The sequence below is a fragment of the Prionailurus viverrinus genome, chromosome D3 (genome assembly GCF_022837055.1).
Source record: "Prionailurus viverrinus isolate Anna chromosome D3, UM_Priviv_1.0, whole genome shotgun sequence".
Taxonomy (NCBI): domain Eukaryota; kingdom Metazoa; phylum Chordata; class Mammalia; order Carnivora; family Felidae; genus Prionailurus; species Prionailurus viverrinus.
In genome coordinates this window covers 42025097-42049576 of record NC_062572.1, presented here as the reverse complement: position 1 = coordinate 42049576, position 24480 = coordinate 42025097, and the positions used below count along the sequence as shown (strand labels likewise).

The following is a 24480-nucleotide window of genomic DNA, read 5'->3' as shown; positions in this document are numbered from 1 at the left end:
TCATTGAAGAGGAAATTCACTTCTGTGTTCCCACAAATATCAGAGAGAATGGTTCAACTCCTGCTTTATCACCAGACTTTTCAGCATAGTTTGTACAGAAACAGAAAGGTAATACATAAGATAACCTATTTTCAATTCAAACGAATCTTACTCTCATTGGAATTTATTTAAAAAATAGAGTAAATGAAAGAATGAGATGGAATTAGGAAAGAGGGAGGGAAGTCAGATAGTAAGTGAAAAGTAATTAGAGGGCAATCAAGGAGCCTGATTAGAAAAAGTCTCCAGACTTTTTCCGGAGCTTAGCTTTTTGTGACGCCACACATCTACCTAAGGCAAAAACAAAACAAACAAACAAACAAACAAACAAACAAAAAACACTGCAAATAGGACATAGACTAGCAGTCCTCAACTGGGGTGATTTTGCACCTCAGGGACATTTGGTAATGTCTGGGGACAATTTTGATGGTCACAATGGGGAAGGGAGGTCGTTTTTGGTATCTAGTGGGTAGATGTCAGGGATGCTTCTCAACATCCTACAATGAACAGGACAGCCCCCTATAACAAAGAATTATCTGGCCTAGACTGTCTATAGGGCCAAGGTTGAAAAATCTGTTATAGACTGAAGTGTTAATATCCAATGATTTATTTTTATTTTTTTAAATGTTTCTTTATTTTTGAGAGAGAGAGAGAGAGAGAGAGAGAGAGAGAGAGAGAGAGAGAGAGCATGAGCAGGGGAGAGGCAGAGAGAGAGGGAGACACAGAATCCGAAGCAAGCTCCAGGCTCTGAGCTGTCAGCACAGAGCCCAACGTGGGCTCAAACTCATGGACCGCGAGATCATGACCTGAGCCAAGGTCAGATGCTCAACCGACTGAGCCACCCAGGTGCCCCTCGAACAGTTTTTTAAAATATCATTTTGTGGTTTCTATTATTGAGGATGCATATGGGTTCCCATGAAACAAATGCAGAGCATAATTCATATACCATGGTTTTGACATTGAAACTTGGAGTTTAAATATATGAAAAGATTATTTTTGATGGTCTGATATGGAAACTCAAGTATAGATCAGATATGTTGTAAATGTGTTTTTCCTTTGATATAAAGAAACTTACGGTGGAGATATTAATGCTCTAGGGGGCAAATTCTAGGTTAAGAAGCATCCCTGGCATCTACCCACTAGATGCCAATAATGACCTCCCTTTCCCATTGTGACCATCAAAAGATGTGACCATCTTATAATTTTAAGAATTAAAGGAAAAACATTTGGAGTGTGCTAATAAAATGAATAAAAATGCTTCCCAGGCTCTTGATTATCATATTTCATTTCAAACAGAATGACCAGAACTCAATTTAATAAGGAGAAGTTTTCTGAATCAAAATAAGAAATAAAGCTCTTAACTCTTAAATATAGAGAACAGAGGTTGCTGGAGGGATTGTGTGGGGGGGTGGGGGGGATGGGCTAAATGGGTAAGGGGCATTAAGGAATCTACTCCTGAAATCATTGTTGCACTATATGATAACTAACTTGGATTTAAATTTAAACATAAATAAATTATTTTTTAAAAAATAAAAAAATAAAGCTCTTAGTGAATGGATGAGTCAAGAAAACAAATTGTTTTTGTTTTTTTCCTCTAGGATTTTCTAACCCATAAAGGATTTCCTATTCTCTTCTCCCTCTAGTGGAAGGGGGAGGAATGACCTCGCAATGAGCTGTACTACAGTTATAAATATATTAAAAAAAGGTTCAAGAAGATCCTGAAAATTGAAAAATGCTTACTTTTCAGTCTAGCTTTCTCAGCTGGATCCAGAGCAGCCACGGGCTCAGAAACTCTAGATGGTAGACCTATTCCAGTTTTATTCACAGCTCGAACTCGGAATATGTAAGAACGACCTTCTATCAACCCAGTGACTGGAAAACGAGCGAACTTCACAGGTGTGTCATTGCATTGAGACCAGCTATCTGTGCCCACCTCACACCTATGGGGAAAAAGAGTAATCAATAAGAATTAAAAGAAGTCTGACTAAATTAATAGCTCCAAATCTGCAAACCCACCCAATTGCTTCAGATCTCCCTATAAAATATCCAGCTCGGGTGTGGTTCAGTAGTTATTTAACTGCATGCACTTGGTTCCACTTAATTGCAATGTGTCTTCTTTAATAAGAAAGAAGCCTCAGATCCTTCCTAAACACATATACTTCCTTTAAATTCCCTGAAAACTAGCAGCTGAGGGCCTTGTATGCTAGGCAGAGGAACTTTGGGGAGAAAAAGCAGAAGCAGCAGGCAGGTATGTACACTCTCGACATTGGAGAGACTAAGAGGGAGGATCCCCCAGACATCTCCCTGGCTGACGTCTTTTTTTTTAAAATTTTTTTTTTTTTTCAACGTTTATTTATTTTTGGGATAGAGAGAGACAGAGCATGAACGGGGGAGGGGCAGAGAGAGAGGGAGACACAGAATCAGAAACAGGCTCCAGGCTCTGAGCCATCAGCCCAGAGCCCGACGCGGGGCTCGAACTCACGGACCGCGAGATCGTGACCTGGCTGAAGTCGGACGCTTAACCGACTGCGCCACCCAGGCGCCCCTGGCTGACGTCTTTAATTCCATTGTTGGTGACTTCTTTCTTTGTCTTCTTTACACATTTTCTTTTAAAAATAAAAATTTTGTTTGAGGAAGTTAACACCTTAAATGTACCTGTTTATACTGTAGTTTGGAAAGAGCTCACTTTTTTTTTCTTAGGTAATCTCCACACCCAATGTGGGGCTCAAACTCATGAGCCTGAGATCAAGAGTTGCCTGCTCTACCGAGTAGCCAGGCACCCTTGGAAAAAGCCTACTTAATGATCATTATATGCTGTGTAGGTAGAAGGGTGAAGAGAGTATTATAATATACTTGTTTCTTAACAGATGAGAATGATGAGATGCAGGGAAATTCCCAGGCCCACTGGCAGGGAAAGATTAAGTGCTTAGAACCTCTGATTTCTAACTGGGTGCTTTTATTGCAGTTGGTGTCTGGGGTGGAGTAGTTCATATCATGCTATTGGCCTGATAGACGGGGCTAGGGGCTCAGCATGTGATTAAATTATACAGCACTAGGATTAAGTAACTCATCAGCTTTTATGAGAACACAGAACTTTTAGTTTATGTCACTTCCCCAATATGGTCTATGTCTAAAACATCTAATTCCCGGGGCACCTGGGTGGCTCAGTCAGTTGAGGGTCCAACTTCAGCCAGGTCATGACTTCACGGTCTGTGAGTTTAAGCCCCACGTCAGGCTCTGTGCTGACAGCTCAGAGCCTGGAGGCTGTTTCAGATTCTGTGTCTCCCTCTCTCTCTGCCCCTCCCCTGCTCATGCTCTGTCTCTCTCTGTCTCAAAAATAAATAAAAACATTAAAACATCTAATTCCCAAATAATTCTGATGGGGGAGGGAGTTCTAATGGCAGTGCAAAGTTGGTCAGGGTGGGAAGTTTCTCTTCACTTCTTCAGCCTCACCCTTCCAGTTTTTGATATAGACAATAGACATTTTCCTCACCCTTATGTAAAGTGCTGTCAAATATGGCTTAAATCCCTGCCTTTCACCCTTAAATCTTGCCTTTGCAGAAATTCTGGAGCTGCTATGGGTAGGGTTTGGGAGGGAGCCAAGAGGCCTAGGACAATTCTTCAAACTGCCTCTGTCTCCAGAGATTCTCTCTCTCTCTCCCTATGCAGATGCTGTCATGGTGACCCAGTGATAGTAGAGTGTGTTTCCCAACCCTCATGTGGGCAGAAAGAAAGGGGGGCAGTAGCTGCTCTGGAGATGCCTACAGCATGTTGGAGCAGAAAGGACACCAACATATGGCCAGGCTGATATTTGAATTCTAGTGTGACTTTAGGCAACTTAGTGTTTTCTCATGAGTATGTGGCTTTGGGCCAGCTACTGTTTCCTACTTGTAATAAGAGTGTCTACCTTTCAAATGGTGGTTATAGGTTAATGGTTAATATATGTGATGTGTTTAGAACAGTGCCATGAACGTAACCAATTTTAATAAATACAAGCCACAATATGGTTATTTTCATGATGACTAAGCAAAATGTGCTACTAATTGTTGCTGGTCTTTCACTGATGAAGTTTGCAAATCCCTTGGAAATCTGCCAAAGACAATAAGGCAGTCTGTAAAAATGAAAAAGAATCTACCTAAAACTTAACAGTTCATCATCACTAAATGACAAAACAATGTGGAAGAATTTAGCATGGGTTAAATAGTGTATTATTTATTATAAATATTTCTCTGCATGGTATTGAGCCCAATAGGCATGCATATATATATATATATATATATATATATATATATATATATATTATACTGAATTTTTAATGTTTATTTATTCTTGAGAGAGAGACAGAACATGAGTGAGGGAGGGGCAAAGAGAAAGGGAGACACAGAATCTGAAGCAGGCTCCAGGCTCTGAGCTGTCAGCACAGAGCTCAATGTGGGGCTTGAACCCATGAACTGCAAGATCATGACCTGAGCCAAAGTCAGCTGCTCAACCAACTGAGCCACCCGGTGCCCCAATAAGCATATATTTACTTATTACTATAAATATTAGGTTTAATACACCTTAGTACAAACCTATTGTACCACAGTGGCACAGATTATCTGTCCCTAGTGGTTTCTACAATTAGATTCTATTACTGAAAATTGGAAAGAAAATTGGAACAACTATTTGAATAGAAACTAAGTCAGATAATAATGTATTTAGGTTGATAATCTAAATTTGTTGTCTATATTGACCAAACTCACTGTATAATTAATGTGTAAGACCCAATTGCTATAAATATCAGAAGTTCTAAGTTTTAGAGAATGTGAACAACAAAAAGTTATAGAAAGAATATGATTTAATACTATTGATATTTGTTATTTCTTTGTCTAATTTGAAACCACATCCTGTAATGTAAATAGGATTTTGTTAGTATTCCTAAAGCATTATTGTTTAAATTACTTAATATTTTAAAATTACTAACAAATTAGGAATATGGACATTAAATATAATGGACACCAGCTATTTCCAAAGTGGTCTCCAGAATGTCTATAAATTCATAGCATTCTTGCCAAATTGGTGATTTGCATTAGTAGTCAGATTCAAAAATTGTCTTTGGGATTTAGGTCAATAGATTGTGTGTGTGTGTGTGTGTGTGTGTGTGTGTGTGTGTGTGTATTTGTGAGAGAGAGAGAAAGAGAGAAAGAGAGGGAGACAGAGAGACAGAGAAAGAAGGAGAGGAGACCAGAAAAGAAAATAGACTAAGTACTAACTTATCAATAAAATATCCCAGAATAGGACTCCCTCCATCCACAGCTGGCTGTTTCCAAGAGATGATGATATAATCTTTGTTGGCATCCAAGCACATCACGTCTAAGGGAGCAGCTGGGGCTCCTTCAATCTCTGCATCAGCATCTGTGGAGACACAGAAGGATCTCATTAACCCTCTCAGATAAGCTCCATCACAGTCTGGCAATCCAAGACTTAGTGCATATATTTCCTACCACATTTATAGTGGCTACATCTTTGGCTCAAGTAGAGCAAGCTTCAACCTTATAATTTGCTTACCAACATGATGATGTGTGTTTTCATCATCAGCACAAAGAACATTATGTTAGCAAGGGCTCTCAAAAGGACCCGTGACCTTTGCTTTATGGCCTTTGCCTACCCAAAATGTTCTAAAGGAAAATAAGTATGGAGATGTCAGGAATTGCTATCAGAAAAGTCTAAGGTGAGCCAAGTCAGAAAGTCTGTTCTTAAGATATCTCTTGTACAATATTACTCAGAAACATGAGCCACTCCAAAGGGGAACAAAGAGTCCCTTCTGTCACCTTCTCGATGCATCCACAAAAGAATAAAAAACTTTACCCACTCCTCTGCTGGGCACTACCATTTTGGAAGATAAAGGAAAACATTCCTTTTAATCAAATGTTTGTTCCCAGACTGAAGACACTTGCGAAAGGAACTCTGATGCAATACCCACATCTGAGTGGAGTTTATCTGAGTTTAGTAAAAGTCCAGGATTATACAGGAAAGAGACGGCAGTGACTGTTTATGAAACAGGATCCTCTGACAGTGGGTGTCCTCAGCAGTGTCTTCAGGCATAGCTCACATAGTGAATCAGGGATGTTTTTAGGAGAGCAAGGGGAATGAAAATAATCAGTTAATAGCCTTTTAAGTGAGATTAAGATGAGAGGTGGAGTTCCTGGAGGTGGGGTCCACATTGCCAATTTCTCCTGAACTCCAGCCAACCTTTTCATAACTGGAGTTAATAGGAGAGGAGGCTGAGACATGTCGGACCACTCAACTCAGGCAAAACACTCCTGTTGACTGAATAAATCCTTTTTTTTTTTTTTTTTACAATGAGCTACACTTCTGTAACTCTTATGAATTACTAAAATATTTGATAAGAAGGCAGAGATATCTGTGCACTTCTGAATTTGATAGGTTTGCATTACCTGAGAAGAGCTAAAGTCACTTTGGTTTTGAATATTCTATTTTTTGCCACATGAACCTGTAGGAAAGTGTTTCTAGGCAACTTCTCTGGTGTAAGTGACTAACTTAGTGTAGAATTAACTAAATCCTGGTGCCTAAAAGCAAGCGTTTTGGTGGGGAGAAACTTCTTTCCTTTCAGGCTTTGAGAGCACTGGATGGGGGCAGAGCCGGCTGAGGGTGAAGTTAGAGCAGAGCTGGAAGGGTGTAGAGATGCTGAGGTTAATAGGCTTAAATGGCAGAAGAGGAAGGCTGGAAAGCTGCTCATTTGGATGGGGACAGCTGGTCACCTCTACCCATGTCCTTTTGCTAAAGGCCCATAATGTAACAACCAGTAATCCCTGAGTTGATAGAGCAGTTTAGTTTGCTGAATATCCATTATATATAACAGAGCCTATCAGATGGTAGGCATTTCAGGAGCCATTTTTCAGCATATTTATAACATTTCTTGGACTATGCCATTCTTGGGATGGGCATGACAGTCCCTCACAAAACAGGTTCTGTATAGAAGCCAAATCCAAATACTGTGTTATGTTGCATCACATTTGTCTGGCCTAAATCTGGGAGGGAGCCACAATTCTGGTTATAGGCACTGAGAAATGGCACTGAAAAAACCCCTAGGCTATGTCAGAGGTCCCAGAAAAAGTCCAATAAAGAATCATCGAGGCATAACTAAGGTTTTTTTGAGTCACCAAGAGATACTCTCTGTTTGGGTAAGACAACTGAGAGCAAAGGAAAAGACTTTGCTTATTCAGTCCTTGTCTAGCCAGGTTTATCCAGGTGGTTTGGCTGAACAAACTTACTTGCTGATGAGTTTCAGTGTGTCTGTTTTCACTGCAATTGATCCAGAGGCTAGCATCTGTCTTCCCTCAGTGATACTGGACTTTTCCTGTAACACTTTTGTGTAGGAGAAAGTCTGACACATTTTCAGGTGATGTAGATATTCCTGTATCTTTATCGGTTGTTGATCCCATGGCAGAATTCAACAATCGTTACTGTTCACTACTGGTGTGTATAGGCTGTTAACCATCCCCATTATCCATTCTTTGTGTTTCCTAGATGCCCCAGCTTTAGCAAGAAACATGGCTGCCCAAGTGGATACATGATGCCTAGCTTCCCTCACAGTGAAATGTGTGCCTATGGCTAAGTGTTTACCATGCAGAAGGGATGTGTGCAACTCTGCATCTCCCCCTCCACTTCCTTTCCCTTCCCATAGTCTGGGATGGGAACATGGGATAACACCACGGGGGCAGTGGAACACCAATGGAGACAGGACCTGGGACTCTGAACCATACCTCTACTTCTGAGTTGACAGACATACAAGAGAAATTAACCTTTTCGTATCATTTCAGCAGCTTAGCCTATACCCTAATTGAAATCCTGGGTTAGGCTTCCGAAGACCTGTATCCTATGTCCACTGCTGCTTTTAACTAACTGTGAGTCTACTGGTAAATCACTTTGTTTTTCTGAACCTCAGTTTCTGCATCTTAAAATTAAAGGGGTGGACCAGAATGGGAATCCAAGCTTTTTTGTGCCATAGACTCCTTTGGCAGACTGGCAAAGAAAGTCTAGAAGCCCCTTTTCAGAATATTGCTTTCAAATGCATAAAATAAAAGACATGAGATTACCAAAGAAACTAAATATATTGAAATATAATTCTTAAAAAAAATTTTTTTATGTTTATTTATTTTTGAGAGACAGAGAGAGACAGAGCATAAGCAGGGGAGGGGCAGAGTGAGGAGACACAGACTCTGAAGCCACGCTCCAGGCTCTGAGCTGTCAGCACAAAGCCTGATGCGGGGCTCGAACTAATGAGCCGTGAGATCATGACCTGAGCTGAAGCAGGATGCTTAACCAACTGAGCCACCCAGACACCCCAAAATACAATTCTAATCATAGACCCTTTGGGAGTCTGTGGATCCCACTTAAGGACACCTGACCTCTAAAGTTCCATCTTGATCAAAATTCCTGTGAGTTTATGATTCTATTTAGTGCATGAGAGATTTTTTTAAAAATATAGTAAGTCTCCTATATTGTTTATATTTTAATTTTCTGTATATTATGATGTTTTGACACCTTAAAAGCCTTTCTGACTGGGGAGATGCTGCCCCTCCCAGGGCTAGCCAATTCTTGGATAGAATGGGCTCAGCCAGAGCATGCCTTTAATATGCAAACTGACCCATCCAGAGCCACACATTCTCTATCTGGTCTGTGCACCCCAGGAAGCAATATTCCCCTGCCGTAATCATCCCAGGGCCTGGTAGCAGGCCAGTACGGACCACGCCTATAGTTTAGAGTCCACCCAAATTATTCAAACTAGCCAATCCTAAACTGTTTATCCTGCCCTGCCTTGCCTTGCCTTTCCCACAGAAACTCCAATAAAAGCCATGGCCTAAGCTCTCCCCTCCTTCCTACCCCTTCTTCCTGGCCAACCAATGCTGATTTTCCCCCACGTGGCCCTGTGTGGTGTGCAGTACCTCCTGTCTCTAGGACCTGTGGGTGCAATAAACTTCGTTTTCTGGATCCTCTCCTGTGTCTCCTCTTGTGGCCACACCTGACTAACCATCACAGAAGAGAACACAGAACACTGCTCCTGTAACCTGGAACTGTCAATGGTCTTCCAAATGCACTGGGATCCCATACAAATCACATTCCCACTTGTATATAGCCAATCCATTTAAAACACAGCTGAAGAATTAAAGACTCCTAAAATCACAATTCTAGTTTGCCTTCAAGATTAAATTGCAGGGGTGCCTGGGTGGTTCAGTCTTTGGCGTCTTTGGCTCAGGTCATGATCTCGTGATCTTTGTTGGTTCAAGCCCCATGTCAGGCTCTGTGCTGACAGCTCAGAGCCTGGAGCCTGCTTCGGATTCTGTGTCTCCCCCTCTCTCTCTGCCCTTCCCCCACTCATGCTCTGTCTCTCATTGTCTCAAAAATAAATAAACATTAAAAAAATTTTTTAAAGATTAAATTGTAGCACCTTGTTTCCTAGTTCATTAAAGCTGAAAGTATAAAGAAGGGGGCTGGAATGAAATGATAAATTTGCTCTCTGAAATAGATATTAAAGAGTAAGTCCCCAAGTAGCACATCCCTCTTTTGTTGCAGCTCCCATAAACTGAAACGGCTTTTTAGATCATTAGGATGGATTATCTCCAATGGAACACCTATAGAGACCTGCACTGGTAGCTCACTGAAGCTGAAGAAAGTAATGACATCAGAGATATTAACACAGTCTGGGAACAAGTTACCTTGGGGTTGGTGCCTGAGGGTTAGCCTTTTTCTACTAGGTCTAATTTCACTGGAAGTTAATAATCTTATGCCATGCATACTGGAAGAATTTTCAAATGGCTCTTTCATCATTACAAAAAACATGTTTGGATAGATGGATTTGGTCTCAGTGCTTTAAACGTGCTTGGGTGTTCTGCTTTTTGCTAGGTCTTACCGCGAACAAAGACATAAGCGCTATACTGTTCATAATATTCTCCCATTCGCACACGGATCGTGTAGAGGCCTTCATCTTCTTTGTTGAGATGAGAAAACGTCAGCGTTGCTCTATCTCCACTCCAGTGTGTTTGTACCCATTTTGATGGAGAAACAGGTGCTCCTAGAAAATTTTTTAAAAGTAAGAAAATTAAGTGATTTTTTTTCCTCCATTGCTCCCTTCTTTTTCTCTCCTTCATTCTCTTCCACCTTCTCTCTCTCTCTCTCTCTCTCTCTCTCTCTCTCTCTCTCTCTGCCTCTTCTATATTGAAAGAGATATGACAATTAGTAGAAGTCTCTAGGGCTTTGGGCCATTCTGCCATGCTAATATTGGTGAAAATACTAGATCAGAAGTGAGGGGGCCAGGGCCAGATACATAATCTGCAGGGTCCAGTGCAAAATGAAATTACAATCCCCCTGTCTAAAACGCAGAGAAAACAGGGACCTGGGTAGCTTAGTTGGTTGAGTGTCCAACTCTTGATTTCAGCTCAGGTCATGATCCCAGGGTCATGAGATCAAGCCCCATGTTGGGGTCCACACTGAACATGGAGCCTGCTTGAAATTCTCTCTTTCTCTCTCTCTCTCTCTCTCTCTCACTCTCTCTCTCTCTCTCTCTCTCTCTCTCCCTCTTCCCCGCTCCCTACTCACATGCTCTCTAAAATAAAAAAAAAAGCAGAGAAAAAAATACAGTTAGAGGTACTAAAATATAAGGTTTTTTTTCTCTAAAACAACTTTATTGCATATAAAATATAACTGGGGTAACCCAAAATACAAAAAATAGTATTTTTATGCCATAATTTTATACACAAAAATATTTATCAATGTAATATCTTGATTGATAATAAGATATTTCTGGCTTGCTTTTCTACAAATTCAGTTATTAGGTCATCAGATATATACTTTTAGCAACTTTATTTATCTATTTGTTTTTAAATATTTTGTAAATGTTTATTTTATTTTTGAGAGAAAGAGAGAGAGACAGACCATGAATGGAGGAGGGGCAGAGAGAGAGGGAGACACAGAATCCGAAGCAGTCTCCAGACTCTGAGCTGTCAGCACAGAGCCCAATGCAGGGCTCGAACCCACAAACAGTGAGATCATGACCTGAGCCGAAGTCAGACACTTAACCGACTGAGCCACCCAGGCAGCGTTATTTTAAATCAATATACTTGAAAGCAACATCAGTCACTCTTGGCAAATGCAAGATCACAAATGAGCAGATTAAGTTTTAATTTTGAGAAGGATCTTTCTGCTGATGCAACTATTATTGCAGCTATTCAGATATTACATAGTTATATATAGCCATATTCTTATAAAGTTAACATTGGGTTAACTTTCTGATAAATTATTTCAAAATATAAATTTTAGTACTCTAGAACTATTGATTCTTAAGGAACAAAATTTCTAAAAGAATTTGACTCTTGGGGTGTCTGGGTGGCTCAGTCGGTTAAGTGTCCAACTCTTGATCTCAGCTCAGGTCACGTTCTCATGGTTCGTGAGATCAACCCCCGTGTTGGCTCTGCATTAACAGCACAGAGCTTGGTTGGGATTCTCTCTCCCTGTCTCTCTGCCCCTTCCCTGCTTGCACTCTCTCTTTCTCTCAAAATAAAGAAATAAACTTTGAAAAAATATTTTATTCTTCATATAAATCAGTTTCACATAAGTCTGAATTTAATTTTAAATGTAAATTTACATAATTACATCTTAATAGTTTCTCTAACATGTGCTGTAACTTGTAGAGGTTATACAAGAGACGGAAAATGATTTGTACATAAATCAAATGTCTACTTATGCATTCTATCCCTGCATCTTCAATTATAAGGAAAATTAATTTTAAAATTATCTTCCTTGTTAATAATTGCTTCATCCAAAGTTTCATATGAAAAGTGTTCTTTTTCATTGAATGTGACAATCTTTAAATTTAATTTATATTTCTAAGCCTCTGAATATTTGCCATGCAGTGTTATAATGTTTTTCAAAACCAGAGATTCTAAACTGAAGATCTCCAACAACTGTTTTGTATGCTTAAGTGCGATGTCTATATACATGCTTTTATTTTGTAATTTTACTGACAAAGTTCACTGCCTAGTTGCTGATAGTTCCTGTCCTGATGCTAGCCTAGTAAATTAGTATTTGTGCAGATCCCATAGAAGCGAGCTCTGGGGAAGGAAGAACAGCCTGGCAATCTCCCACTGTAGGTTCCCATGATGCCCCCACATGGAGTCCCTCCTCTTCTCTAGGGCCATGTTCACTGTTAATACTGCTGTTGCCATTACTGGCTTCAGTCTGGACCCAGATGCTCCATAATGCCCCAGATGCCTGTCTGCACAACTGAAGTTCAGGCCAACTGCTTGGTGACTACGCTGTTTGCTGCCCACCACGCCCAAGGGTCAGTAGTCATGCTCCATAGTTCAACTGAACTGCAATGGACTTCCCTTTATTTTACCAACTAAAATTAACTTACAAAACGAATATATAACTAATTTACAAAAATACATTTTTCATAATCTTTTCCACGTTACTTGGTGATAAGAAATTATAATCTCCACAAATATATTATAAAAGTTCTGCTACTTTGATACATGCATGAATTTTTTTTTCAACATCCAATAGGTTATGCCTCCTAATGTCCATATTCTGCCAGCTCTGATAAACAGGCCTGCAGTCTTGTGGACACTCATGCTCTGGTGCCAAGCCTTATTCTGTGAATAAGAATCTAAATGAGAATTCATCACAGAGTCTCACCATTTCTGTACCACTGGATCTCTGGCTGGAAATGCTTAATTTCAGGAGTGATAACTACACGGCAGCCTAGACTCATCGTCTCGCCCTCTCTCCCAAAAGACACATCAAACTTGTCATCAAAGTGGATCTCAAACTTGGACGCATAACCATAAGGGGTCACAGCAACTGGGTACGACAAAAACAAACATTGGTTAACTTGTTTTTTCTCATCAGAGAGACGCAAGCATTTTAACAAGCAGTTACAACAAACACTGATCAAATGGTTTATTTGGGCAAAATATTAAGTCTTATAAAGAAGTACAAAGCACATTCCCACATATTACTATGTGAAATGGAAATTCTAGGTGTGGAAATTCTTGCTTCATTGGTCAGATAAGCTAAATGTTTGTTTTTATTATTGCAATGAATAGAATTTAAAGGATCAGGTTTAATACCTCACATAGCATATAAATTAATACCACATTTAGCTTATACTTAACTACTTAGCACAATATATGTACTTTTTAGATTCCTAGTTCATTTAAAACTGAACTGCTGTACTGTTCAAACACCCATATCAATTACTCATAAAAATACAGTTTTCCAGCAAGTTGCTTCAGTTTAACTATCTGTATAAAAAAAAATATTATAAGAAATGTCAAACTGAAAAGTTCACAATAATATGACTTTAAAAATATTTTTCTTAGCAATAACTTATTCACTGATTAAGTAAATTCCTGAATCATAAACCCTCCCAGGTTTTATTTTCTCTTTTCTCAAAAGAAAGGACTTGGGAAAATAATGACTCTATGGACAGTTACCATGCCAGGCACTTTACATTTGACATGTCGTCTGTTCCTTGCAAAAGCCCCATGGCATAGATATTTTTTTCCTCTCTTGCAGATGAGAATGCAGAAGGTCACAAAAATAACATACAGCTAATGTCCAGGTTTCGTACTATGTGTGAAATTGAAATTCAAACTCTAAAATTTCTCTCCGATTTCATCTCTCTTCCTAAAACGTCTTAGAATTAATTTGAAAATGCAAGCTAAAATGTATCGAGTTCAACTTGTGCCAAGTAGTGTTCCAAACGTTAAATAGCTATTACCTCAAACCTCATAATAGCTCAATCAGGTAAGTGCTATTATCGTCTCTCTGTCTTATAGATGAGGAAACAGAAGCATAGGGAGGCCAAGAAACTGCCCATGTTCACCCTGCAGAGCCAGGATTTACACTGGAGGACTGTTAGAACCTGTGCTCTCAAGCAAGACATGATATTGCCTTGAATTTGTGTGTTCCCAGGCAACCCCTAACCAATAGTGAAACAACTTCCCTTTGAAGCACAGGTTACATCTGCCCCACTTGTATATGATGGTATCCCACTGAGATCAAAAAGTGAAACAACTCAATCAGACCTTACTGTCTGGAGAGCCAGGCTGGCTCCGAAGCTGCCTTAGGAGTAGAGATAACAGTTACAAAGAAAGCTGGGATTAGGTCAGGGTTTGGCAAATCTGTGAGCCAGATCTGGACTGTCTCCTGTTTGCACCACTAGAAAAATAAATTTCAATTGTTTAAATGATCAAGATAAAATCAAAAGAAGAATATTTTGTGATGTGTGAAAAGTTACAGGGAATTCAAATTTCAATGTTCATAAGTAAGGTTTAATTGGAAGGCAGCCATGCTCATTTATTTACCTACTGTCTATGACTACTTTGTGTTACAAAGGTAGAGTTGAGTCGTTGTGACAAAGACCATATGACCTACAAAGCCTAAAGTATTTACAACCCTAAAGTATTTACAATTTACAAATTACAGGTAGTTCACAAATCATAATTATAGGAGTCCTTCACAGAAAATACTGACTCCTGTTTTAGAATATGACTTAGGGGGCACCTGGGTAGCTCAGTCAGTTAAGCATCTGACTTTGGCTCAGGTCATGATCTCAACAGTTCGTGAGTTCGAGCCCCATGTTGGGGTCTAGGCTGACAGCTGGGAGCCTAGAGCCTGATTTGGATTATGTGCTGTGTCTCCCTGTCTCTCTACTTTCCCCCACTTGCTCTCTCTCTCTCTCTCTCAAAAATAAATAAACATTTTGAAAAAATTAAAAAAAAAGAGTATGGCTTAGAATTAGAGAGACCAATTTACAAGTCCCTGTTCTACCACTCTATGTGGTGTTGTCTCATTATTTAACCTATCAAAAACTGTTTCCTCATAGGCACAGCACAGATAAAAGACACCTATTTTATAAGCTTTGGGAGAGCATTACATGATTATTGCATATAACAAAATATCTTAGTATGCTGTCTGGTACAACTGATCAATATATGTTAACTACTAAAACAGAACCAAGGGCAGGGAGCTTTATCTATGATATTTACCAGCATATTCCAAGCACCTACACCAGTACCTAGCACATAACAGATTCTCAATAAATATTAGTTGAATAAATGAATAAAATCCCTCTGTTTTCTCTGTTGGAAACAACTGCACTTAATTCAGGGGCTGGTCAGATTAAAAAGTTAGAGAGGTAGGTTGAGCTGGGCTTTTCAACCCTGGCTTGGTGGAGAAGAGAGAAACAGGAGAAATATAGATGATGATATGGCAGTGGGAATGAGCAGGATACATTTAGATAGAAATAAATGATTAATAAACCAGCCTTAGGGACAATGGGAGATAAGTCATAGTTCCAGAATTTCCAACTATTCTATCTCAATACAAACGAAATGATAGAAGAAAAACATGATTGGGGATGTGCTCCTCCCTCACTCCCACCCATCACCCCCTCCCAGCCACCCATGGAATTTGTACCAATGATTAAAACTTGGAATATTAAAATTACGAGCCATTCCATGAATTTGATGGAACAGGTGATCTATAGACATCAAACTGAGCAGGTGAAAAACTGACCCATGAGAAAGTATCTTCATTAACCCATGAGAAAGTATCTTCATCAAGCATTTTCAAAACTACCATTTACATTTTAACATTCAGAAAATAAGTTCAGGCATGACTACCTTTTTCAGTCTGAACATTGTAAGCACTGAATTATTGAACAACCATAAGGATTTTGTTTTTATTGTTTCCTATGAAAAGAAGTTCTGATATAGACAAAATGATTGGAGTTCACAACCACAGATCAGAATATTTTTAATAGTTTGTTATTATAGCACATTTAGATATCATGTGTTTTGATTTGTACTTCATAAATTAATGTATTTATTTATTCATTCATTATCAAACACCTACGCTGTGTCAGGTGCTGGGGTTAGAGATAAAAGGTCCAGCTTTGCCTTTAAGTGGCTTAGAGGCCAGTGGGAGAAAGAGACACATAACAGTTAACAGCATCCAATGTGATGGATGCTCTGATGGTCTCACCAAGGACACCTAACCCTGACTGGGTAGAGGTGGGGTAGCAGTGGGAGTCAGACATAGATGTCTCCAGGAGTGATGCTGACCTAGATGCCCTGATACAGTACACATGCGTGTGTGTGCACGTGTGTGTGTGTGTGCGTGTGTGCGTGTGGGCATGTGTGCGTGTGTGTGTGTGTGTGTGTGTGTGTGTGTGTGTGTGGTTAAATCACTCTGCCCAGGTCTGTGTAATGATCTTCTTCAGTTTAACACAGAAAGACTTAAAAACATTTGCCATTTTTAGCCCATCATATCTGGGCTTTTATAAAACCAGAACAAAGCAATTATATTCAGAAAGAGAATAGTAACCAAAGAATCTAAAAAATAAGAAAAGAGTGCTATTATATACGTACTAGCATATGTTATAATAATCCTATGCTTTTATTTCAGCATTATAGAATGGCTTATTATGCTGGATTTTAAATAGAGATGACACTCAGCAAACATATTTTTAAACTTACAGCTGAGGGGCAGGGTGGAAACCCCAGCATGGAAGCGAGTCTCATCAAACTCTCCCTTATATCCTAGAAAAGAAAGCAGAAATACATATGAACTGCTTCTTGATTTATTTTTAGCAATGACAGTTAATTTTTTAAAAATGCATTTTGAATAAAACAAGCCCAGCAAACCCACTCTTTACGACAACCGAAGCATATGCTGAAAGCTCTCCTTTAACATTCATCGCTGAAGCCCGGTACTGGGCAGTGTCTTCAAAATTACATCTGAAAGGACAGAAGGAAGTGAGTGACCATTGCAACAATGCTGTTCTATCAAAGGTATCTTTGCTGACAACACACACTGCAAATCACTGGCTAACAACGTGGCTCCTGGGGACTCTTTTTCTTTTTAACTGTTTATTTATTTATTTTGAGAGAGAGAGCACAAGCAGGGGGAGGAGCAGAGAGAGAGGAGAGAGAAAGAATCCCAAGCAGGCTCCATGGTCAGCACAGAGCCCAATGTGGGGCTCGATCTCATAATCGTGAGATCATGACCTGAGCTGAAATCAACAGTTGGACGTTTAACCAACTGAGCCACCCAGGAGCCCTGGCTGTTGGGGACTCTTGATGAAGCTACTAACTCCAATCTAGCTCCCTGTGGGATTTTATATAATGCAAGATATCTACTGCAGTTTGAGGCCAGCTGCACAGAATGGGAGGAGGACACCTATAGTCCACTGTGACCCTAGCCCAGGTTCATTTAAATGTCCAAAAAAGGGGCGCCTGGGTGGCTCAGTCAGTTAAGCGGCTGACTTCAGCTCAGGTCATGATCTCTCGGTCTGTGAGTTCGAGCCCCACGTCGGGCTCTGTGCTGACAGCTCAGAGCCTGGAGCCTGTTTCAGATTCTGTGTCTCCCTCTCTCTGACCCTCCCCTGTTCATGCTCTGTCTCTCCCTGTCTCAAAAATAAATAAAACATTAAAAAAATTTTTTTTAAATGTCCAAAAAAAAAAAATGCCAGCAAAGTGTTAAACGCATAAATTACAGCACAAACAGTGTTACAATTAACTGGTCTAAAGCTGTGTCAGGAACAGAAAATGTCCAGCCATGTACTTTTGTAGTAGTAACTACCCAGAGCACCCTGGGGGGACAGTCTTCCTGCTGGCATCCCTCAGGGTGAGTTTCAGTCTGGGGGGGAACAGAGAGGGAAAGACACAGCCGCTCTCCTTGAGCCACAAACCAGATCTGGGTCTATCTAATAGGTGGGTCTGTGTTCTAGCTCCAAAGTACAAATATGCTATTTCTGTCTCAACTCTACCAAGGTTCAGGTCGCACTTGGAGATTCAGCCCATAGTACAACACAAGCAGTGCTATTTGGAAGTTCCTGTAAGTTATAATACAGAAACTGGGATGTGTTTAATAATAAAACAAAAGAAAGAATGATCTCACAGAGATGAATAAGCTAAGATTTCAAAGCAGGTCTTTTGTGTCTTGTCATAACCAGTGTCTGAGTTCCTCGCTGACTTTCTGGGTTTAGCGTCATTTGTAAAAACCTATTTCTTGTTGAAATTTTATAGACACCAGCACAACCCCAGGAAGGTCAATATGGTTGCCTTTCTCATAACTACTGAATTATAAAGCAACCACAGAGCTCACTGCAGCCTCAGTAGAACCACCAAGTGGCAGAACTGAAGTGACTCTGGTTGGAGGTCGATGCTCGGCAAATGTCACAGGGCCCCAGAGTCCTGCTTGAAACCCTGTATCCCATGTGGCAGCTGTTCTGATCTGAGGAGAAGACTACAAACTCTCTTGAGATCACAATGATGTAAATTTTACTTTGACGTCTCAGCATGTCACAGTTTCATGTGAACTTCAAATAGTGGGAGTTTTAGCTTTTTCATTCACATGACTAAGCTTGGATTTCAAAACCATATTAGGAGATATGATAAACCTTTGAGGACTTAGAAATTTTGATGTGGGTTCTGCTTTCAATTCTGCTTTGCATTTTGCTTTGAAAACACCCCAGTGTCCAGTCCTGCCTCCCTCTGCAGGCTGACAGGGTGGGCAGATAATTTCCCACACTTTCTGGTGGGAAGCTTACTTTCACTGCCACCCACCACAATCTCCATGGCCTCTGCCGACTAAAGGCAAAAAAGGATGATGATGATGATGGAAGGATAACTAAATATAAGTGCCTACTTATGTAACTCATTTTCTTACTAATGTCTAGAAAAACTCTCAAGTATATAAAATGATAAATTAAAAGACAGAAGTTAATTTTATTCTCATCATCTTTTACTAAATTCAAATCTAAGATCACTTTGTGATCCTGTTGCACTGGGAAGAAAGGGGGAGAGTGGTTGTTAACTGGAGTGGTGATATGACTCCCCAGGCAATTGTCGAACAGCACACATATGGACCCAGATGTCCTCTTACGCATTGATCTCCAGAGTATGCATTCCATATCGACTCTCAATAATGTACTTTCCAGGGTTTGCGTGGACATTTATCGGCACCTGGTTTTTATACCTGTGAGACAAGAGAACAAGGTGAAATAAGTAGAAATGTAAATAGCTTTATGATTAAAAGCACACCCACACAATCCTTGTTCTTCAAGGGACACCTATAAACATGGCACTGAGATTAGCAGCAGTATCTGTTCAATAAATACAAATCTATGGCAGATTAAATAAAATGCACTATAAATCCAGTAAAACTTTTTGATAAGCATCCTTTCCTCTCTTCCATCATAAAAATTACATTTAAGAAGTTGACCATTCATAACACTGTGGTTGAGTCTCACATACATAATGTTGAGTGAAAATAACCAGACACAAAAGAGTATATAATGATTGCTTTTATATAAACTACAAAACCAGAAAAGACCAAATTAATGCTATTAGAAGTGGAGAGAGTGACTTCCCAGGGGAGGGGGGTGGTGGGGGGCGGAGACAGCAGACATGAAGGAGGCATTTAGGTGCTGATAATGTTTGGTTTCTTGTGTTTGAGTACTGGTTACACGGGTGTGTACAGTCTACAAAAATTCACCAAAGCTCTACATTTATATGTAATATGTACTTTTTGTGTGTGTATATTATACTTCAATAAAAGACTGAAAGAAAAACTTGTCCATTGTTGACAGGACAGAAAGAAAGGCTTTATGTTGGGAGTTTTATCATTGGCTGTCTGTAGGATGAGAGTAAAACATTCTTCCTACTAAGATTCTTCCATGTTGTTAAAAACAATGCCATTGTATTGAAAGCTCATTATATTTAAGTGTTTTGTTCTGTTAAAGGCAAGCATGGCTCTCGGCTTGGGAGAACTTAAATATCAATCACGAAAGAAAAAGTCTGACAAATAAAAGCTGAAAGATTCCCTTTTTCTGACTGTCCCATTCCTGGCTAAGCCTGTCAGCCCTCAGAGGGTAGGGCTACATGGAGGGGCCCTTCCTCAGACACTGTCCCCCAAGGCTGGAAGTCGCACCTTGATTCTTCACCACCTCCTCATGCCCTCAATAGCCAATGGCTATGGTGCCAGACCAGGCTTTTTTGCTTAAGCCATTTTCTGTCCAAGAGCTAGATTTCACTTGCTTCCCTTTCAAACACCCCACTTCACGTGCCCAGATAATGTAAATAACACTAATAACCACAACTCAGAGCATTTACTGTGAGCCAAGGCAAGAGTCTAAGTGCTTTACATATAGATTAGAAAATTCAATCCTCACAACTGCATGAGATAGTACTATTTGTAACATCATTTTCCAGATTAAAAAAACCAAGACCAGGAGAAGTTAAGTAACTTGTCCCAGTTCACATAGCTAGATAGCAGAGCTGGGATTTGAACCCAAGCAGTCTGACTTGTGACAGCATATGATGCTTCCATTGTCCAACTGTTCTCTATTTAGCTGCATTTTATTTCTTCAGACTTCTGGAAATGGTTATAATGAGGTTTGGGAGCAGGGAAAGTGGTGGAAAGGGAGAGAAAGAAAGGAAATAATTTTCAGTCAGTTCCTTCCTCTCCCCAGCTCACACACTCACGCACGCACATGTGCACACACATGCCCTATGTCCCTAAAACATGCTCATTTTCTATACTTTAAACAACGTGTCAGGGAACCTGGGTGGCTCAGTCAGTTAAGCGTCGACTCTTGATTTGAGTTCAGGTCATGATCTCATGATTTCTGAGTGTGAGCACCACGTCAGGCTCTGTGCTGATAGTGTAGATCCTGCTTAGTATTCTCTCTCTCTCCCTCTCTCTGACTCTCCCTCACTCTTGTTCTCTCTCTCTCTCTCGTAAAATAAATAAATATACTTTTAAAAAATGTGTCTTTCTCCTCCACCTAGCAGAATCCCAACTCATCCTTCAAGGTTCAGATCAAATGCCATTTCTTCAATAAACTCCTCCTTGAAATCCCACACAAGGGGCGCCTGGGTGGCTCAGTGAGTTGAGCATTCAACTTTGGCTCAGGTCATGATCTTGCGGTGCATGAGTTCCAGCCCTGCATTGGGCTCTGTGGTGACAGCTCAGAGCCTGGAGCCTGCTTCAGACTCTGTGTCTCCCTCTCTCTCTCTCCCCCTCCCCCAGTTACATTCTGTCTGTCTGTCTGTCTCTCAAAATCAATAAACACCCCCCATTAAGAAAAATTGAAATCCCACATGATATTAATTGTTCCTGCCTCTCTACATCAGTGTTACTTGGTTCAAGCTGCAAGATACAACATTTATCAGATTCTGGTTGGATATGTGTGTCTTCTACTGAGCTGTCATTGTCTTGGTGACAGGGATTGTGTCTGATCCACATTTACTTCTATTCCCATTCTCCAGGAAGCATGAATCATGGGCAAATATTAGGTACTCACTGTTCGTTAAATTGGATTGAACAGAATTATTGTGTAACAACAGATTAATTGTGGCTTCATAATTCGTGGCTGAAGGAACAGAGTTCTGACAAATGCATACTTCAAACTTCATGATATGACTAATTTTTTTAAATTTTTTTAATTTTTTTTCATTTTTTGAGAGAGACAGAGCATGAGTGGGGGAGGGGCAGTGAGAAAAAGGGAGACACAGAATCTGAAGGAGGCTCCAGGTTCTGAGCTGTCAGCACAGAGCCCGATGCAGGACTTGAACTCACGGAGTGTGAGATCATGACCTGAGCTGAAGTCAGACGCTCAACCGACTGAGCCACCCAGGCACCCCATGATATGGCTAATTTAAAGTAAGTACAGACCAAGAAAGTACATTGCATCTCTTTGTGTCTCAGTTCCCTCAGATGTGAGATGAGAGGATTGGATTGGCTTAGGAGTCACAGCTGTGTGGCAGGTGGAGCAGCACAACCTTCTGCCCCACCCCCGGCAGAACTGCTAGCTGTTTCCTGCCAGCCCCAAAGTGTCCTCAGCCAGCCATCTCCCCACAGAGCTCCAAGCAGACAGGACTATTTGATCAGAGATGACCTAGAAAAAGAAATCAGCTAGCTGCTCCTAGTTTCAAACATTCCTTGTTTTGATGAATGACAGGGTGCAACAAGTTAATCAGCATGTTCTTCAGAATAAATTGGTCTCAGTAATTTCACACTAGATTCTAAAGCTCCCTCCTAAAAAAACAAAAACAAAAAAAGCTCCCTCTTACTACTCAGTTTTTTTCATGCGCTGGAGTGTTTGCAGTAGTTCTTTTTAGCATAAGAAGAGAAATATGACACGGAAGGCTATGGCATGTGGTACTTGAGCAAATAATCTACTGACACTTGATATGGCTTCTGGCCAAAAATGTTGTTCATGTCTCCATAAACTTTGAGTTAAAACAGTATCTTGCAGCTCGCAGTGTTGCTTCACCTCCCTCGCTCTCCAGTACTACGCGACTTAGCACCTTAGTGCCTTCCCCCTGCTAAAAACCCATGACTTTTCTAATGTGACCCCCTGGCACAAGAAGTCGGTTTAAAATATACATGCACACGACACACAACACTTTGAGGATCTTCTAGTCTTTCCCCTGGAACTCCAGATGTCAGTGTAAGAAAAGTCTGTTTAAAAACAGCACACAAGGATTAAATTAGGAAGCAATTCTATTCTATTCTCCAAGAATTTCAGCCAGTCATTCACGTTGGGAGTCACTTGAGATTGGCCATCCTCAGTATTCAGTCGGGGAAGAAAAGAAGGATTTTTGGCCTGCTCTGTATATGCTTCAGGGCTTGCTATTTCTGGAAAGTGAAATTCCAAACAGGACAGTCAGACGCTAATTTTGGAGAGTAACCTACACTCTGGGATTATTTGTCAAAAGGCTTCTGAAATTCTTGTGAATATTCATTCAGATGTACACCATTTTCCTTACCATTTTCATGTAGAGTCTATGAACTACTTATTAGTTAATGAGCTTCCATTATACTGTAAATATTTGGAGAAGGATACTCTTTGTTTATGTGTGTAAAACACACACTTCATCCCCCCAAATAAATGACTGGATCTTGGGCTGACTTGATAGCAAGGGGTTATAGTGAAAGCTCTTTGGTAGTGTAAAGCATAGTCAAGCAAAAAGGTTCATTCTGCTTTTTTTCTATCAACAAATAATACATGCTAAAATGATCTTTAACATGTTGTATCTCACTACAACTGTGATGGCTGCTTAGAATCCAGCTTTATATTTTAAATAAATAGCTATTACCCACTTTAAAATCCAGTTGGCTGAGAGAGATCTATCCCATTAGGATAAATTTTGGACTTAAATAAATAAGAAAAATCTAAAATAAAACCCTTATGTTGGGAAGTAATCATAAATTATAAATAATTTTAAACTATGTTAAATGTAGGTTGTTTTCCAAAGAAAATAGAGTAGTAACTGCTAAATTTAAATACATTGTGAATAACTCTAATCTTGTAAACAAATTGAATACATGATTCTATTATGGAATTTATAAATTCTCATAATTTGCAAAAATTGAATAAGACTTTTCCAAATCTCTAGACTCTTCCTGAGATGCATGTCTCATACTATTTTATTCTGAGGTTTTGCATTATTATCATGCCTAATGACACATTTCTTTAAGGGTCTATTTGGCATTAACTTTAGGGGCAATGTGAAGAATTCCAAACAAGTATTTTAAATGTCTCACTGGTGGATCTAACACAGTATTTGCATTTAGATCCAAAAACATGGGTACTCAGTGAGGGAATGAATGAATGCTACTCACTAACGCCAACACATTGCTACAGTGAGTTTGCATGAAGCTCCCCACACATTACAATCCAGATATTCATTGACAAAAATCAATCTAGACTTTGGACTGGAAATCCAACTGAATCTGGCTCTTTAAAAAAATTAAATTAATTCAAATTCCTTCCTTCTTTTAAAGAGAACTTTTCTCCCTTATTTCATATAATTCTAAAAATTAGAACAAGCAACACCTTTATATGGTCCAAGAAAGTGTAAAGGTAACACAGGGAGTAGTCTCCTTTCTCAAATGTATCTATCCTCTACTCCCCTCATCTCTTTAGGTAACTGTTCTCCTTAGATTTTTATATATCCTTCCAGAATTTCTTCATGCAAGTAAAACAAATACAAACATAATTTTTTCTCCTCCTTTAAACCAATATATAGCCTATTATACAAGTTATTACATAAAGATAGCCTCTTAAATTAAGTAAAACAACTTTGGGATTTTTCACCATATATGTATGCTTCCTGTTGCATTGACAAAGCCCTCCTTCAGCTTCACTGTGGTGGTGCAGAAACATCCTTGCAACTAACTTTCCTACTGGACCCAACGCCTAAACAGGGTTCTTTCTGTTCTCAAAGTGACTTGGGAATAGGACAGTGCTCCTTGGCATCCCTGCACCTGGCCCTGATGAGTGATATGTGCTCCTGTCAGTTAGTGCTTTCTGGGTAACCTCTAGATTCCATTTAGACAGACTTGGTCAGTCCAAGGGATTGGCCA

The 24480-nt window shown here is 39.9% G+C and overlaps 1 protein-coding gene across 10 annotated transcripts in view; it reads right to left on the bottom strand.

Moving 5' to 3' along the window:
- MYOM1 (myomesin 1) overlaps positions 1–24480 on the bottom strand; it is a 207696-nt gene that overhangs the window by 78974 nt on the left and 104242 nt on the right. For all 10 annotated transcript variants that reach the window (XM_047827904.1, XM_047827900.1, XM_047827898.1 and 7 more), the window contains 7 exons: positions 18991–19083; positions 16753–16841; positions 16581–16643; positions 12733–12897; positions 9950–10111; positions 5289–5430; positions 1777–1976 (listed from right to left, as the gene is read on the bottom strand). In XM_047827904.1, coding sequence (XP_047683860.1) covers positions 1777–1976; positions 5289–5430; positions 9950–10111; positions 12733–12897; positions 16581–16643; positions 16753–16841; positions 18991–19083 — 914 coding nt within the window. The remainder of the gene's footprint in view (positions 1–1776; positions 1977–5288; positions 5431–9949; positions 10112–12732; positions 12898–16580; positions 16644–16752; positions 16842–18990; positions 19084–24480) is intronic.